This window comes from Trachemys scripta, chromosome 4 (assembly GCF_013100865.1).
Source record: "Trachemys scripta elegans isolate TJP31775 chromosome 4, CAS_Tse_1.0, whole genome shotgun sequence".
NCBI classification, from domain to species: domain Eukaryota; kingdom Metazoa; phylum Chordata; order Testudines; family Emydidae; genus Trachemys; species Trachemys scripta.
In genome coordinates, this window is record NC_048301.1 from 43481494 (window position 1) to 43499732 (window position 18239).

General features: G+C 41.9%; 1 protein-coding gene across 2 annotated transcripts; it reads right to left on the reverse strand.

Moving 5' to 3' along the window:
- Positions 1–223: 223 nt before the first annotated feature.
- Positions 224–16485, reverse strand: GEMIN2 (gem nuclear organelle associated protein 2). 2 transcript variants are annotated; one of them, XM_034768740.1, is made up of 11 exons: positions 16261–16485; positions 13714–13798; positions 7214–7303; positions 5242–5301; positions 4918–5031; positions 4396–4572; positions 3193–3237; positions 1993–2061; positions 1522–1632; positions 1194–1252; positions 224–741 (listed from the first exon to the last, which is right to left on the reverse strand). In XM_034768740.1, exons 1-11 carry the CDS (start codon positions 16380–16382, stop codon positions 702–704), a joined length of 972 nt encoding a protein of 323 aa, XP_034624631.1. In that variant the 5' UTR covers positions 16383–16485; the 3' UTR covers positions 224–701. The 2 variants fall into 2 exon arrangements, with proteins under 2 accessions (XP_034624631.1, XP_034624633.1); XM_034768742.1 differs by lacking the exon at positions 4396–4572 and having other exon boundaries at positions 16261–16481.
- Between the last annotated feature and the right edge of the window lie 1754 nt (positions 16486–18239).

An 18239-nucleotide genomic window follows, 5' to 3' on the forward strand; every position in this document is an offset into this window, starting at 1 on the left:
CTCCAGTATACTGAGCTAATTATTAAATATATTGGAGTCCCTAACTAATAAGGAATATAGTTTTGTAGTACTGTTTAAATTCAGTACCTGAATTGACCATAAAAAAACCCAGTCCCCATGTATATCTAACATGACCACCAATTCTGAAAAGTTGCAGATTATAAATAGCAAAAATAGATGCCAAGAAGCAATTTTTAGAAACATTCTAGCAAGACACACACACTGAACAGTTTTGAAAATTTTATTGTAAACTTTTACAAAACCATTTAATATCTGATTCTTTAGATGGGTTCATGAAAAAGGTTTCTCACTGCGTCGAGCTTTCATGTGTAAAAAGCTTGGGGCCCAGTCTTGCAAATCTTTATTCACATGAGTAATTCAATTTCAACAAAAAGGCTTACTCTCCAGAAGTAATTTTTCAGGATTAACTACCCTTGGGTGCTCACAACAACTCAATTTGCTTACTGTTTTAAATATCACTTGTTTTTGCAGAGAAACAGGCTTATAGAGAGTGGGTAGGCACTTCGCTGCTGACCCTTTTCAGGTCATGGATTATTCAGTGAGACCAGCAGTCTTTTGCTCAACATCATTCAAGCTCACTACTAAGGTACATTTTGAGCTGCATTGCACCTGGCTGTTTAACACTGATGCTGGTGTTGGTTTTATAGTGACGTGAGACATTTAATGTCCCCGATCTGGGATCAGGAGGGCTCGTCAGCCAGATCACGTTGATCAAAATACCTATCAGAGAAACACAATTTGAATATATTGAGGACAAAGTTAGTCAGAGAGAGTTAAGACATTGTTCTCCCCTCCCCCCCAATTAAGTAATTGACAGTGTATTTGCTGTATATTTTTACCACTCGTTTTTATTCCCAAAATGTTTCTGGCTTCATATAAGTAATTTTAGATTTATTCAAAGGTTCATCATTGATCACATGCTTCAGATGAGTTGGTTTTTTTAAAATTTTACTTTACCTCTCCTTGAGGAAATTAGTATATGCTTCATTTTCTCCTGGTTTTAAAAGTAAGTCATTTTAACTAAGCAAATATGTACCACCATATATAAAGTCTTTCCAAAAACAGTTGCAGCCTATATTCCTTAAAAGCTAATCATATAGCCAAGCTATCTGTGCTTGCTGTGTACATAAATTACTCTAAATTCTACTTAATAAAAATGAAGCTTGCAATACCTGCTAACTAAACAGATTAGCAAATTCAGAGCAGACACTTTCTCTTCATTCTTGTTCTCCTGCAACAAAGGAATATGAAGTCTTAGGTCATATGTCTAATATTACTTGGCTGCCATTCTTATGCAATTTGTTGGGTTCCCATAAAAATCCAGTAGTTCATTCTCAATGCTTTGCTTTTTCATTCACTTGAGTCTACTATCTATATACTATTAAATCAAATAACTTGGATAAATGCAAACTAAGAATTTTATTTCTCAACAATACTGTCAAGTCATTCCCCACACTATTCTGAATTGTAAGAATTTTCCCCTATTAAATTGTTACTTACCTCTAGTACTCTGACTTCAGAACATCGTCTTGCCAACTGCCGAATTAGGGAGTGGGCTTCAGGCAACAAAGGCTTTTCAAGACATGCCAACAAAGCATAAAGCCATCTGCCCTAAGTGGATTTAAATAGAAATACAGCTTGCTATTTTCCAAATCAATTTTTACCATAATTAATTGGTAACACACCAAGGTCCCATACATTGCTATCCATTGCCATTGTTCTGAATGCTAGTGGTGACCAATATCTGGTCCAAGAACACACATGCATTAATAAATATTGTCATGATAGAGAGGAGCTAGGGAAAAAAGTTTCAAAGTCTGTTTTAATACAGTGTGTGTGCTCCCTAGGGCATACCTACGGAGACAAGTTACCATTGTTATGAAAATAAATTTGAGTTTCCTGATATTTATTTTAAATATACAATTCTTCACTAAGTTAGTTTATAGGTAGATAGAATAAATTAAAAATTACCAGTTCTGGAGTAAACTCTTTCTCTCCAAACCAGTTTATCAGATATTCCAGGACGCTAGTTACTGTTGCCTTTTGAAAGAGGAAAAAAGAAAAAAAACACCTGAAAAGGAAGAATGACTACCTATAACAGTCATTGCACCAATTTTTGATGATTATAGTTTACAAAGAACTATATCAAAAGCAAACAGAAGCATGACTTCACTTTTCATTAGATATAAACAAGTGTCATTTCACTCTCTATGGTGCATCTAGACACGCATTTATTTCAGTCTGAAACTTGATATAAAGGAGAAAGGAAATTTCAGGACAGATGTTACTGATATTGGAAAGGACTGTGAATATATAGTAAAAGGAGGAAATGATGCCCAAAGTGGACCACAATACTTTAAACTAAAATCAGAGGTATAGAAAGACTTTCATGTCAGACACTGAAAAAATTCAGACTGTTTAGAGATGATTAACAGGGGACATAATAGTATGAGGAGGAGGAGGAGGAGGGACTTCCATGACTGTTCAAAATTCCACAAAACATTCCACATGCTGTTCTCTGGGTGGCTTGTAACATCCGGGATAAAATTCCATCAACGGAGGAGTGGAGGCGGCCTACAGGCAGACACCCTATTACATGGGTTCATGAAGTCTGTTCCGACGTCAGACTTTTTGCCCATCAAACCCTTGCAGCCACACAGGAATGGACCAAATGGTGAACAATCGCTACAGCCAACCCTTTGGTTAAGTGTTGAAGTAGTAGTAGCAGTGGTGAGGTAAGCAATGTTATTAAACATCACATCTGTTGTGTTTGTTCTCTCATCCTCTCTTCAGGAGGGGAAGCATGTGCAGTGGAGTGAATTGTTTTGGTGGGGTTTTTATTATTATTTTTTAAGCCACAAGCATGAGAATGTGTCTTCAGTACCAGCAACAATAATAAAAAGTAGTTCATGCGAACAAAAAAACATTTCTATTTAAACACTAATTATCAATGAGGAAAGGGTAGAGATTTGATGTGTTAGTTTTACCAAGTAAGACTCTAGTGGCAGGTTGCAGTAATGCCTCAAACAAGTTTTATGGTATAAATTATTGTTTCCTTTAATACAGTGACACTCAGAGGGGATATCCATGGAATTAATAGGAAAACTACAGAAAAAGTAAATATTTTTGGTGAGAAATATTTTATTCTCATAAGTAGAAACATAGACTTACCTGATTCATTCTGCTAACAATACTTAAAAAAGGGGGAAAACCGATCTGAAAAGAAAAATCATGGTGGAACTGAAATATATAAAGTAAACTTCCCAACAAATACCCTTGTATTTTAAGATTTAAATTAGAACCGAGTTTGAAAATGAGGACATAAATCCACTTCATATTTTTCATTGTAAAGGGTTTTCAAAGCATACTAAGTACTAAAATACCAGTTACAATTAATAATGGGAAAAGCAATAAATACTCTTGGGGGAATTCTGCACCAAAAAATAAAAAATTCTGTGCACATTATAAAATTCTGCATATTTTGTCAAAACAACACTATATAATTACACCAGTTTCCATTATTTTTGAATTATTTCAAAATATCTGTCAGTAACTATATCTGTAACAAAACAGTCAATTTTTTTTCCCCAGGAGCAGAGAGTTAAAGAAACCCCTATGACAACCCAGTTCCTGTTTCTCTGCCCCCTACTCCCCAGAGCCCAGCTAGGGGGCCAGATACCCATAACCCCTTCCTCTCCCCCTCCCCGAGCCCAGCTGCGGGACCCCCCCCCACCTCAGAGCCTAGCCACGGGGCGCCCCCCAACCAAGTCACTCGCATGCACCCCCTACTCTTCCAGAGCCCAGGGATCCAGAGAGAGAAACAGCATGATGCTGGGTCCTGGGCTTGTGTGGAGTTTCCTGCACGCCATCTCCTTCCTGCAGGACGTGCTGGGAAATGCAGCTGCAGGAAACCCTCCAGCTCCTCCCCCCACCCCTCCAGCAGTGTCTTCAATTTGTGAGCTGGGTTCTGCCACGTCCAGTGCCCCATAATGGCGGCCAGCAGCTCTGTAGCCCATTTCTATGGGAGGGGCGGGGGGAAAACGAAATTCTGTGCAGAACATTAACTTCTGTGCATATTTTGCATTGTGCAGTGGCACAGAATTCCCCAAGAGTAAACAAAGCAAACATAAGCAGTAAAAAATAGCTATTCATCTAAATGTTACCAAATACTGGGAGAGGCAACAGATTTTAAAAGGACAACTTGAATTTCTTTAAATTGCGATTTTTTAAAAAAAGTTATTGTTTGAGTCATAGACTCTTTAAATAAGTCCTGAATTTTTATAAGTGTTTTCTGGCTCTCTGATGTTTACTAAGGGCCTTTTGGGCATGTCCAAGAGCAACAACAAACATGCCTGAGCACACCTCTCCACCTACCTCTCTGTATACAGACATGCTCACCCGAACTCCTTCCTCTGTGTACAGACCCATGCCTGATGCCTCCGTGGCTTCAGCTTTGCTGCTACCACTACTAGTAAGCACACTCTTAAAAGGCTTAGGGAATAACATATAAGAGTTCCCCGGAGACTGGTCTGCACAGGAGACAAACTGCAACTGACCATCAACAAAAAATGGAGACTATGCAGAAAATGCTGTTAAACACACAGAATAAAACATTGTCTCGAACATGTTTCAGTTAATAGTAATCCTAAAAGTAACTTATAGTAATAGATACATAATTTTCAGATGGAAATATAAAATCAGATTCTCTGCTTCACCAAGTTTCCACTTAACATAGCAGGGAGGTGTGCAGCATGTTCATTACAGAGCCTGTTTTGGATTCAGATTGGATCTGCACTGAGCCCAACACATCAGGACAGTTTCTGGAAGCTGCTAATGAGACATAACAGCCAAGAACTAAGAAGGAGCTTGAATACTCTTATTGAAAGTGATACCTACCTTAATGTAATCAATTCCTAGGTTTTCATTACCAGACACTGCAATAGCTGCTTCCGAATATAATTTTTCACCCAGACAAAACAGTTTCCAGCCTTCTTCATCCTCAGATTTTGGCTGAAAAGGTAAATAAGAGTGGGCTACTTTTCATATGATATTATGATTCAGTATTTTCATTACATAAGTTATATGTTTTCAAACAATTTATAACTCTGGTAATCCTGATTTGCAGTTAAACACAATTACTAAAGCACCACCATTATCAGCATAAAACAATTTAACAGTAAAAGAAAGATGTTCACAAAATTTGTTATAAAATTCACTCACCATTGTAACATTGCTGTCCAAATGTTGTGCCTTCCAATGATTTCGGTGTTTATTCAAACTCTGTAGGATTAAAATAATTAAGCCTGATTATGGTTTATAATATAATGATTTTATTCTAGTCAAAGTAGCTTTCCATCTCCAAATTGCTTTAATTGGGCCTCCATAACCATAAAAAAACCCAATTCAATACCATTATAATGGTTATTTTTCTTTTAGAAAAAGTATATTGCATGTTGCTGTAAAAATATGGTAAATAATTGATCAAATTATTAATGTATTTCTTTTAATATAACAATGTATTGCAAGTTGTAAGTTTCAATTTACTATTTTATAACCTGTAGAGAGAGATGAAATATGAATAAAATTTGTTGGTTAGTCTACTCAAAATTTTACTTTAAATACTCCTTCATTTATATAGCTTTGACAGTCTCTAGAACCATAATTTTAACACTATTAATCCTTTAAAATGTTTACTTAAGGTAAACAATCTTAAGGTAGCAATCTTAAGAAAAAGAGTTTTCAGTTCTTGAAAGACTGCCCTTGCTTCTGTTTTGAGATTTTAAATGAGGAGCTTTCACCTTCATAAGCCAACTTTCTCCTTCTTCTGGATCTGGCAGAGTTATCACGTGTTTGATAATCTTGCCCTAGAAATAAGCCTCAACAAGTACTGCAGTATCCTAAATGAGGGGAACACTGGCTGAAGAGAACCAAAACCTTGTTTCAACACAAACACTAGGTATAGCAAGAAAACAACCATGAGTAAGAGATTAGATGTATTTAGATTCTCAATCCAGTATGGGTCAAGGACCTTCACAGCATCAAAATACCTCTTTGAAAGTAGATGTATAAAGTTTGTCCAAAACTAAAATGGCCTGCTTTGACAGTATTCTGGAGATTGAAGTTTAAACCTTTGGAATTCAAGGTATGTTTTCCAACCAGTGATTGTTATTGTAGCAAAGTTTTTTTTGTTTTATTGTGTTTTGTTTTTTTAAGCAGGCACCATGAGACCAGAACTCTGCTAAAAATCAGAAGACATGACAGATTTTATACAAACATAATGATAGCATAGAGGTCTAGCCTTCTGATTCTTCTTCACTAACTACTCTTGCATGTTTACATGGATACTAACACCAATTCTTTTCCTTCCCCTCCATGCTAATTCTGTTAAGAGGTAAAAGAGGTCAGCATTTAACACGCTGCAATAGAAATGCTATATGTTTTAAGTCACTTAAGATCTTAGAGTATTGAAACTTTGTGATAAAAGTCTAGTTTACTATTTGTTTACTTTTTGAATTTTACTCAGCTTGGATTGTGTGGAGGGGGGGGGGGGAGGCTATTCAGTTTCCCTTTCTAGTTTTCATACAATGGGGCAACTTGCAAGCACTGTATGGAAAATGTAAGATATGACCATCAGATCTGTGCAGATGGACCTTTCTACCTAGATAGAATCCTACTGAAGTCAATGGGTTCTTGTATGGGTGTAAGGTACTGTCCATGAGCCCAATTACTGGACTGGGACCCAAATGTTTTTATTTTGATCTTAGTAGTTCATTAAAACATTCCTAAAAAAAATGACAAAATGTAGTATTAATGTTAGCTACAAGAAAACCCTAAGCTTTGCCCTCAACCACTTGACAGAGACCCTATAAATACACAAATATCATCATTTACAAGACTTTGTTCTCAGCCAGCTAAATGTATGATTGCCTGTTTTCTCCAAGAACCTCTTTGGTGCTGGAGTGTCATGATAAATTAGGTTTACCAACCCCCCCCGCCCCCCCCCCCCAAAAAAAAAGTTTTCCAAAGACAGAGCAGTCATCTACTTTATATATTATTTTCTACCATAAAATGTTACATCCTATATCTTTCCCCAGAATACCGTAAAGTCCACTCTTCCACCCCAAAAAAACAACACCACATTAGATGCCATCATATCCAAACTGCACTAGTTTGTGAACACTCTGTTCTTTACCTGACGAACTGCTGAAAAATGAGACACTTGCTGCTGCTGCCATTTGAGAGTTGGAGAATATCCCTCAGGGGCAGGATGGCATCCTGTAAGCTAAGAAAGCATAGGTAGGATCTTTTTATAACAAGTAATCAACAAACAGACCCCTAAACTAATCAAGTCTAAAACTAAGAATTTCCACTTAAAATACATGTGAAACTAGAAAGACAAGACAAGAGAAAATTCTACTTTGAGAAAGAAAACAAAACCAGACCCAATTCTCACATTTGACAAAAGAAATGTCATGTTTTAACTGGTGATATGCTGAAGATAGCCAAATGACAGATGTACCCCATTCTCGTACTATTAAGTACTGTTTACTCATAATGATAGAGGAACTTCTCTAAAATAGAATGGTCATTATTTTTCTTTTTCTGAGTGTAGCTTTAAATAGCTTATTTTGCACAAATACAAATTTTACAGAAATCTCAATCAGATACATTGACTGTCTTACTTCATATCACAAGCAAGTGGATAGCCTGATTTGCACAGAATAAAAGACTGATCTACAAAAATACATTGTTTTAGGGCCCTAAACAGATCTATCACTTCAATTAAGAATGGGCATCTGCCAGCCATATAAGGCATCAGTGCAGAAACAGAAGAATTACCGTTCCAGATCTCCACATAAAACCCCATGAATTTGTAATAAAAATCTAGGAGGCGGAGATGAAAATTTTTAAATGCATGTAGTTAAGTGCCTTTTAGAGGGAGGGATAATGAAAACCCTCTCTAATGACTTCTTGCAGGTGGGATGCTGAAAATTTAGCAAGAATATAGGATGTATCTCTAGATTAAAAGTGAACCCCAAAACTCAAACTAATCCACTACTTTTACAGTTCAGTATTGAGCCAACTCCCTATTTTATTACATTAAACAAGCTCTGAATGATTCACTGGAAGAGACACACAAGCAGGAAATTCCACTATTTTTCCACTAGATACAAGTTAAAGAAAAGTTAATCTGAACTGAAATGTATGTTGAAACTATTTTAATTCAATTTTTTTAAGTACCACATTTTGCTTGACTACATCCCAATTTAATTTTACAAACCCTTAGGTTTGGTCTACACTACAAAGTTAGGTCCACACAAAGCAGCTTATGTTGACCAAGTTTGTGCATATGTCTATGCTTAAATTGGTCTCCCATAGATGTAAGCACCGCATTATGCTGACACAGTAATACCATCTCCCCAAGTGGTGCAGAGCCACAGTCCATGTACTTAGGTCAACACAGTGCGAGGATAGACACAGCATTACTTATAGCAATCCTAACTGTCCTCCAGCAGGTGTCCTATAATGCCCTACACTGACCACTCTGGTCACCATTGTGAACTTAACTGCCCAGGGGTCGCATAAACCGGAAACCCCTACTCCCATTTAAAGCCTTGCAAATTTTTGAAATTCTGTTTCCTGATTGCCTGGCATGATGTACACACCTAGCAGCTTTCCATTGTTGAGTGCAATTGCCCAGCTGACCATGCTGGCTACATACTCCAGATGCACTCCTGCCTGGAGTAGACAGGAGATATTGGATCTCCTGGGCCTGTGTGGAGAAGAGGATGTGCAGGCACAGTTTCAAACCAGCTGTAGAAACATCAATATCTACCAGCACATTGCTCAGGGGATGCAAGAGAAGGGACCAGCAGCAGTGCCGCATGAAAGCCAAGGAGCTGTGGCAGGCATACCAGAATGCCAGGGAGACTAACGATCGATCCAGTGCCAAGCCACAGACCTGTCCCTTTTACAACCTCTGAGAACCCAGAGTCACAACCCCTTGGTGTGAACAGCACGGAGGAAGAAGAGTTGGTGGTGGTGGATGAGGAAGAGGAGGAGTATGGGACAGGAAACCAGGGATCCAGCTGCACATCGAGCTAGGACCTGTTTCTGACTCCACTGCAGTCCAGCCAACCCTGGGTAAGTGTGTAGATAAATTTTCAATTACAGGGATGGCACTCCCAAAGTAGCAGGACACATCTTTGGACTTTTCATTAATTTACTCATGATAGAAGAGCTAGTGGTACAACCAAGAGATGTAGAGTTGCTATCTATTTTTCATTCCCCTCTAGAGTTAGCAGGGGGGAAGGTGGAACGGAGGGGAGGAGATGTGGAGAATATGATCATGTGGAGCAGTTTATGTGTGTACACAAGGAGGTCCCTTGAATCCTCCTGAGAGATCTGAATGAAATTTTCATGGAGGTACTCTGCAATCCTCTGCCAAAAGTTTCTAGGGAGGGCTCCCTTATTCCTTCACCATAGGACACCATTCCACAACACTCAGCAATAACTTCAGCAGGCACCACTGCAACACACAGGCTAGCATCATAAAGGCCCAGGCAGCTTCAAGACACCAGCAGCAGCTGTCCTCTCTCTGCCTTTGTTACCCCCAGGAGTGAGATATCAGCTAAAATCACCGCAATCCCTGGTGGGCCACCCTCACCATAGCTGGTGCTGCGACTTACACTGTCCACAAGCAATCCCAAGCAGAAGTGAGAATGTAGTGCTTAAAACTTTAGGAGAGCAAGGAGAGCGAGTTCAGCATCTTAAGGTCCACTTTCTGTAGTGAATATGCTGACAATGTTACCCCTGTGTGTTTTGTCTTAAAACAGCTGCCATTACAGCCTTCAGGATCTTCCCCTGCACACCTGCAGAACGCCTGAACCAGAAAAGGAGGAGAAAGAGGACTTGGGATGACATGTTCAATGGGACCCTGCAAGCCAGTGCTGCATTGTATCGTGAGCACAAGGCATGAAGGGTGAACACTATGGACAGCCTGGAGAAGTAAAGAATGGAGAGGGGAAAGGCCCAGGAGTTCCAGCAGGAAAAAGGAGAGAGAGATGCATTAGGACATAATAGGGACTTTCAGGCAGCACAAACAGATGTTGCAGGCTCTGGTGGACCTGCATGTTCAACAATCCCAGGCTCGCCTCCCTCTACAATCCATTGAGTACTCAGTATCAGGAACACCCCTATATCCCACAAAACACTCCATGTGGCATCATTCCCCTACCACTCCACCCCAAGGGACATTAAAGACAATCACAGCTTCTCATACGCTGACTTGTAAAAGCCATGGTTGGTGTATGTGTAGCTGAAATGGACATCAACATTTTCCCCCCTTCATAATAAATTAAGAGAACAGAACTTAAGTATGTATTTGTTTTAAAATTGCACAAAGGTTTTTTTTAAAACTAATTTTGTTACAGAATAAAATTATATTATTTGGAAAATAATTCATCTTTATTAGTTCACAACATATGCTGCCAAGTGCTCAGCAGTTCTGAAAGCAACCAATTACCAGTTACTGCACAACGACACACAAATCATAGGCTCATTCACAAACAAAATTAACAGATGAAATGACAATGTTATATTCCTACATGTAATTGCCACAAAATTGCTACCAGGCTACAAAAGAGCAGGACCTGGACAACACCACACACTACTCTGGCTCGCTGTTAAACTGGTCTTAAAAACTGGTTAAAAGTCTCCCTGAGCTGTATACCTCCACGTTGAGCTCTTCTAATACCCCTTGTAACTGGCTGTTCAAATTCAGCAGACAGCTGCTCTACCTCCACTCTCGTGGAAACTTTACCCCTTTGCTTCACATATATTATGCAGGACACAGCAAGGAGTTATAACCATTGGGATATTTTTCTCACTGAGGTCCAATCTTGTGAGTAAACAACACCAGCGACCCTTCAAATGACCAAAGGCACATTCAACCGTCATTTGGCACACACTGAGCCAGTAGCTGAATCATTCCTTGTTGCTGTCGACGTGGCCAGCGTACGGCTTCATGAGTCAGGGAGTAAAAGGAAGATTGGGTCACCCAGGATCGCTATTGGCATTTCAACATTCCTAATGGTAATTGACTGGTCGGGAAAGAAAGTCCCTGTTTGTAGCTTCCTGAACAGTCCTGTGCTCTTAAAGATGCGAGCGTCATGCACCTTCCCTGACCAACTGATGTTGGTGAAGCGCCCCTGGTGATCCACCAATGCTTGCATAACCATAGAAGAGTAGCCTTTTCTGTAGATATTCTCAGTGGCAAGGAGGTCTAGTGCCAAAATAGGGATATGCATGCCATCTAGCACACCATCACAGGTGGGAATCCCATTGCTGCAAATCCATCCACTATGTCCTGCACATTGCCAGGAGTCACAGTCCTCTTAGCAGAAGGCGATGAATGGCTCTGCATGCTTGCATGATAACGGTCCCAGCGGTGGATTTCCCAAATCGAAATTGATTCCAGACTGACTGGTAGCAATCTGGTGTTGCAAGTTTCCACAGTGCGATCACCACTCACTTCTCCCTGTCAGTGCTGCTCTCATTTTGGTGTCCCTGCACTGAAGGGCTGGGGTGAGCTTAGTGCACAAATCCAGGAATGGGGCCTTGTGGATCTGAAAGTTATGCAGCCACTGCTTGTCACCCCAAACTTGCAATATGATGCAACCCCACCAGATCAGTGCTTGTTTCTTGGGCCCAGAAGTGGCAATCCACCATCTGGAGCTGCTCTGTGAACGCCACCAACAACCTTGAATTGGCTTTTGCTATGTTCCACAGCAATCTGTCCTCCAAGGAATTGCCACGGTCCCCAGTCATTCGGTTCTTCCTGGGGCTCTGCAAATACTCCAGGATTGTGCGCCCTGTGCTTGCAACATTCATAACAATAGTGCAGAGCTGTGCAGGCTCCATGGTTCTGTCAGAGATGGCAGACAGCGAGGAGGGCTGTGTGGGTTTGTGGGATTTTGAAAAAGAGGTGCAAAAGTTATGGATACATATAACATTATGGGATGGAGACAGTAGCAAACTGGGAAGTTGACCCCATGCTCCCAGCTACCCCTTCATGACTTGTTTCAGCCCCATCATGCACTCCCAAAAGACAGTGAACACGAGAGTGGCGAGTTGCACAGTGGGATACCTACACATGCAGCACAGCACTCTGCATTGATTCAAGCACTCCTGATGAGTATGTACACCGCCGAACCAAGGAGCCACGTATGCAGGTACACAAACGACATATACCTCTACCCCGATATAACGCTGTCCTCGGGAGCCAAAAAAATCTTACCGTGTTATAGGTGAAACCGCGTTATATCGAACTTGCTTTGATCCACCGGAGTGCGCAGACCCCCTCCGCCCCCGGAGTGCTGCTTTACGGCGTTATATCCAAATTTGTGTTATATCAGGTCGCATTATATTGGGGTAGAGGGGTACACCAGCGTAACTTGAGTCAACATAAGTTTGTAGTGTAGATATGCCATTAAACAAAAATATTTCTCTCTTCTGTTGTGTGATCAACAGAAACAAAAGGGAAACCTGTCAAAACTAAAACTAAGACAACACACTTTCTCCTCTACCATCTCTTAAAGATTGTAGTCTGATCTGCCTCAGTTTCCCATCTACAAAATGGGGATATCATCTCACTGGGGTGTTACGAAGATAAAATCTATTAATGATTGTGAGATACTCAAATAATAAGCTGAGTAAGGCTATATAAGCATCTAAATAGTTTAGTAATATTAGATTTTAAAAATTATTTATGTTAGAATATTAAATAGATGGTGTCCCCTCTAGAAAGTAAAACAAAATACTCTCATTCTAAGGGCCTGATTTAACTCCTATCATCAAAGTTAACTGAAGATTAGTATCTCCATTGGGAGGTAATCAGTTTTAAGGCTTATCATAAGAAGATAATACAATATCTTTCTATATGTATTTGAAAACAACTCCATCAAGAAAGGAGAGAAAATTTGAGGGAGGGGAAGTGAAAGAGGAAAGTGTCCCAGGTTGTTCAACTTGGAATCATGAAGTAAAATTGAGCAAATGAAAATTTATGCCATGAAATATCAAAACAGAGTTTCCAGAAGAGAAATTGTAGAAGCTCCATTATTTGAACCATTTTGAAGGGGACAGGGCAAAGCCCTAGGACACATACAGTAGAGAATAATCCTGTTTGGCTGACCACAACAGATGGACTAGGGTGATTTACCAAAAAAAATCTTAAACTAGCAACAGGAAAAGACTAAGAACATACTCTGCATTGATATCCTCGTATCTTTCAACTGTAGAAAAGTTTTATGACAACAATGTTTTATAAACCTTTAAATACAAAATTATTTTAGTTGTATCTGCAGCAAGAAAATATGATCAATTATTTTTGCTGGAGTCACACAAAATATTGTCTTGTATGTTAGAAGTTAGATCAGTTGAATTTTAATGAGACTTCAGTTATCCAGTAATTCACAATCTGGATCTGCAAGACTAGATTCCATTTACTTCTGCAGATTACTTTAAAATTCAGTTACTCTACAACATGTTTGATGCTTACACCATTGATCCAAAAATTTTAATAGACAAACATTTTAATATGAAATCAAAAGCTTTTCTTCCCATTTAACTGTCTACTCTCTTTCTAAAAAAATATTTTTAAAATATATGCATAAATATATATACAATACTTACTGAAATATTCACTGTCTGCTTCTTTCTCAACTTTCTAGGGTCTATCTGTGCCACAACAACATCTGGGCATCGTGCTGCTTCAATCCTTCAAACAGAAATAAAAGGCTATATTTGAAATCCCTCAGCTGTGTCCCTTAGAACCAGAAACTGTCACAGGTTTGGGTTTGCATGAGGAGGTACCTGATCAAATACAAAACACTTGCACAATTCTTAAGTTATGAATTAGTATCTATTAAAGAAAAAAAAAGTTAAAGAAAAATATTTCTTATGGAAGGGTAAGGGTTGAGAGTTTTAAAAAGATTTATGAGTTTACAATGTACGCTATGAATGGTAGACAAGTGCCCTCATGTGAGCCAGTCTGTAGCACAGCCAGGAACAGAATCCAGGACTTCTGATTTCTAGTTCTGTGCTTTAGCCACAAGACATCTTTCAATCATAAATATCAGTAAAGGTCAAAGCTATTAGCTAGTAGCTAGTAAAATACCATCGTATTCCTTCTGTGCAAAACAGACTACAGTCAAGACTAAGAACTTTCTCTTATTATTTGATTATGCCATAATCTGCCTGTCAAAAACATGTGATGATGGATCAGAGAGTGCAGTGGAATTTTAGAAAGTTTTAAAGAATATGGTTGCTGTCTGAAATGAGAAACTTATGAATATCAAAACCTGAACCTAGAGTCGGGTAATTTTAGGCTTAAATTTTTAGTATTGTTAAAAATAATCTTGTTTTGAATATTGGTATTAATTTAAATTCTCAGTAAGTTATATCGCTAAATAACATTTGCACCTTGAACACTGATGTTACCTTGTAAGATTTACAAAGTTAAATTAACTATATCAAACTTTGTAATTACTTGTATTATGGTAGCACCTAAAGGAACCAAATGAGTTCACAGCACTTTTGTGATGGGTGCTGTCCAAACACAGAAGAGATAGTTCACGTTCCAGAGAGTTTATAGTTGAAGGCCCCGATCCTGCAACATGTAGAGCATAAACAGGGCAGTTTGTCTTTGCACTTACACATTGCTGGACCAGGACCTAAGAGACAAGACAGCTAAAGTGTTTGGTAAATGGGTTAGGCATAGAGTCTGGGACAGGACCTGGATCTCTTAATTCCCAGTGCAGTTCCTGAACAATACTTATTTCTTAAGGGTATGCCTAGAGAGATTGTGGAATCTAATCATTGGAGATTTTTAAGAGCAGATTAGACAAACACCTGTCAGGAATGGTCTAGATCAGGGGAGGGCAAACTATGGCCTGCGGGCCGGATCCGGCCTAGGGCTTTCAATGCAGCCCACGGGATTGCCAGCTCCGTGGTGCAGCAGGACTAAGGCAGGCTCCCTGCCTACCCTGGCCCTGCAATGCTCCTGGAAGTGGCCAGCACTATGTCCCTGTGGCCCCATGGGGGGAGGGGGCAGAGGGCTCCGTGCATGGCCCTTGCCTACGGGCACTGCCCCCTGCAGTTCCCATGGGCTAGGAATGGGGAACCATAGCCAATGGGAACTTCGGGGGTGGTACCCACAGGTGAGGGCAGAGCTGCCTGCCCCGCTCCGCCCCACGGAGCCACTGCCGGACATGCTGGCCACTTCCAGCAGCGGTGCAGGGCCAGGGCAGGCAGGGGGTCTGCCTTAGTCCCGCTGCTGCCACTCCGGAGCCACTTGAGGTAAGCGGCACTGGACTGGAACCTGCACCATGAACCCCTCCTGCACCCCAACCCTCTGCCCTGAGCCCCCTCCTGCACCCCACACCTGCCCTGAGCCCCCTCCTGCACACCGCACCCCTTGCCACACTCCTTCCCGCTCTCCAACCCCCTGCCCCAGCCCTACATTCATGGCCCTGCATACAATTTCCCCACACAGGTGTGGCCCTTGGGCCAAAAAATTTGCCCACCCCCGGTTTAGATAATATAGTCCTGACACAAGTGCAGGAGATTAGACTTCACTAGATGATCTCTCGAGGTCCCTTCCAGTCCTATGATTCTACACTCCCCTGTAAACCTGGGCTCAGACTAAGGGGTGAGATTAGTGAGTTCACAGGACCCACGGTCTAAGACTCACTGGTCTGAGCACTGTTGTGATTCAGGTCCAAGCCCTGTCATTTTGCAGCGGGGATACAGCTCAAGCCTGGATCCCCAGAGGTCTGATCTGAGGCTGCACCCAGGTCCAGCAAATGCAAACCCAGGTTCAGGATGCAGGGCGGACCCACAGGCGGGGAGACCCAGGTTGACAATGCAATGTAGGGGGTGGGGCGGCCCCCACACAGGCTGCGCGCTGGGACCAAGGTGGGCTGGAGCCAGCGCCGCAGCTCGCTCGGCGCGCGAGAGCGACACGGGTCAGGGCACAACTCCCTGCGCCCCCGGCCCCTTCACAGAGGGGGCGCCCAACACCCTCCCCCAACGGACTCCCAGGCCGGGCGTGCTCGGGAGAGGCGACTCAGCAGCCCCTGCACCTCACCAAGGGGAAGCGAGGCCCGGCCCAGCCCGCAGCTCGGCTCCCCCACGGGGCCAGAGAAGGCCCAGCCCCCAACCAACCCCTGCCCCACTTACTGGACCCGCTTTAAATACTCCGAGGGCGTCCGCGGGGGCATGGTGGGGTCGAAATCCTCCGCGAGGTCACAGTCCCCCACAGGCAGGAGCCGGGGCATCAACTCCTCCACCGCGGACTCCATCTCCGCGCCACGGCCGTTGCCCCCCGGGGAGTCGCAGGGCGCAGGCGCGCTGAGGGACGCCGCTTACTCCGGGGCCGCCTGGACTGCTGGTCGAGGAGACAACGCATGCGCGCTGGGGAGGCCGCCCCTTCCGACGCCTGCTGGAGGTCGGTGCAAGCGGAATAGCACGCTGCCTTTCCCAGGGCTCAGTGGAGGTTGGGACGCCCTCTAGTGGTGCGCCCAAGCTGCCGTTCACATCTCATCCAGCCCTGTCCTGATGCTTCTGGGACCGCCGTTCTCGGAGCTTCTACCCCACCGGCCTGGATTGAAGCATAACTGGACCCAGTGTCTTTTGAGCCTGCAAACGCCATCCCATTACACCATGTGGTCCTTGTTCCAGGCAGTATAGGACACACTGTCTCCTGTTGTAATAATAACTGTGCCCAAGACGGACCATCTGCTGCCAATACAGTGTATAATTTAGTACCATGAACAAAACACTACAGGGTGTTTCATAGATTCATAGATTATAGGACTGGAAGGGACCTCGAGAGGTCATCGAGTCCAGTCCCCTGCCCGCATGGCAGGACCAAATACTGTCTAGACCATCCCTGATAGACATTTATCTAACCTACTCTTAAATATCTCCAGAGACGGAGATTCCACAACCTCCCTAGGCAATTTGTTCCAGTGTTTAACCACCCTGACAGTTAGGAACTTTTTCCTAATGTCCAACCTAGACCTCCCTTGCTGCAGTTTAAACCCATTGTTTCTGGTTCTATCCTTAGAGGCTAAGGTGAACAAGTTCTCTCCTTCCTCCTTATGACACCCTTTTAGATACCTGAAAACTGCTATCATGTCCCCTCTCAGTCTTCTCTTTTCCAAACTAAACAAACCCAATTCTTTCAGCCTTCCTTCATAGGTCATGTTCTCAAGACCTTTAATAATTCTTGTTGCTCTTCTTTGGACCCTTTCCAATTTCTCCACATCTTTTTTAAAATGCGGCGCCCAGAACTGGACACAATACTCCAGCTGAGGCCTAACCAGAGCAGAGTAGAGCGGAAGAATGACTTCTCGTGTCTTGCTCACAACACACCTGTTAATGCATCCCAGAATCATGTTTGCTTTTTTTGCAACAGCATCACACTGTTGACTCATATTTAGCTTGTGGTCCACTATAACCCCTAGATCCCTTTCTGCTGTACTCCTTCCTAGACAGTCTTTTCCCATTCTGTATGTGTGAAATTGATTTTTCCTTCCTAAGTGGAGCACTTTGCATTTGTCTTTGTTAAACTTCATCCTGTTTAACTCAGACCATTTCTCCAATTTGTCCAGATCATTTTGAATTATGACCCTGTCCTCCAAAGTAGTTGCAATCCCTCCCAGTTTGGTATCATCCGCAAACTTAATAAGCGTACTTTCTATGCCAATATCTAAGTCGTTGATGAAGATATTGAACAGAGCCGGTCCCAAAACAGACCCCTGCGGTACCCCACTCGTTACGCCTTTCCAGCAGGATTGGGAACCATTAATAACAACTCTCTGAGTATGGTTATTCAGCCAGTTATGCACCCACCTTATAGTAGCCCCATCTAAGTTGTATTTGCCTAGTTTATCGATAAGAATATCATGCGAGACCGTATCAAATGCCTTACTAAAGTCTAGGTATACCACATCCACCGCTTCACCCTTATCCACAAGGCTCGTTATCCTATCAAAGAAAGCTATCAGATTGGTTTGACATGATTTGTTCTTCACAAATCCATGCTGGCTGTTCCCTATCACCTTACCACCTTCCAAGTGTTTGCAGATGATTTCCTTAATTACTTGCTCCATTATCTTCCCTGGCACAGAAGTTAAACTAACTGGTCTGTAGTT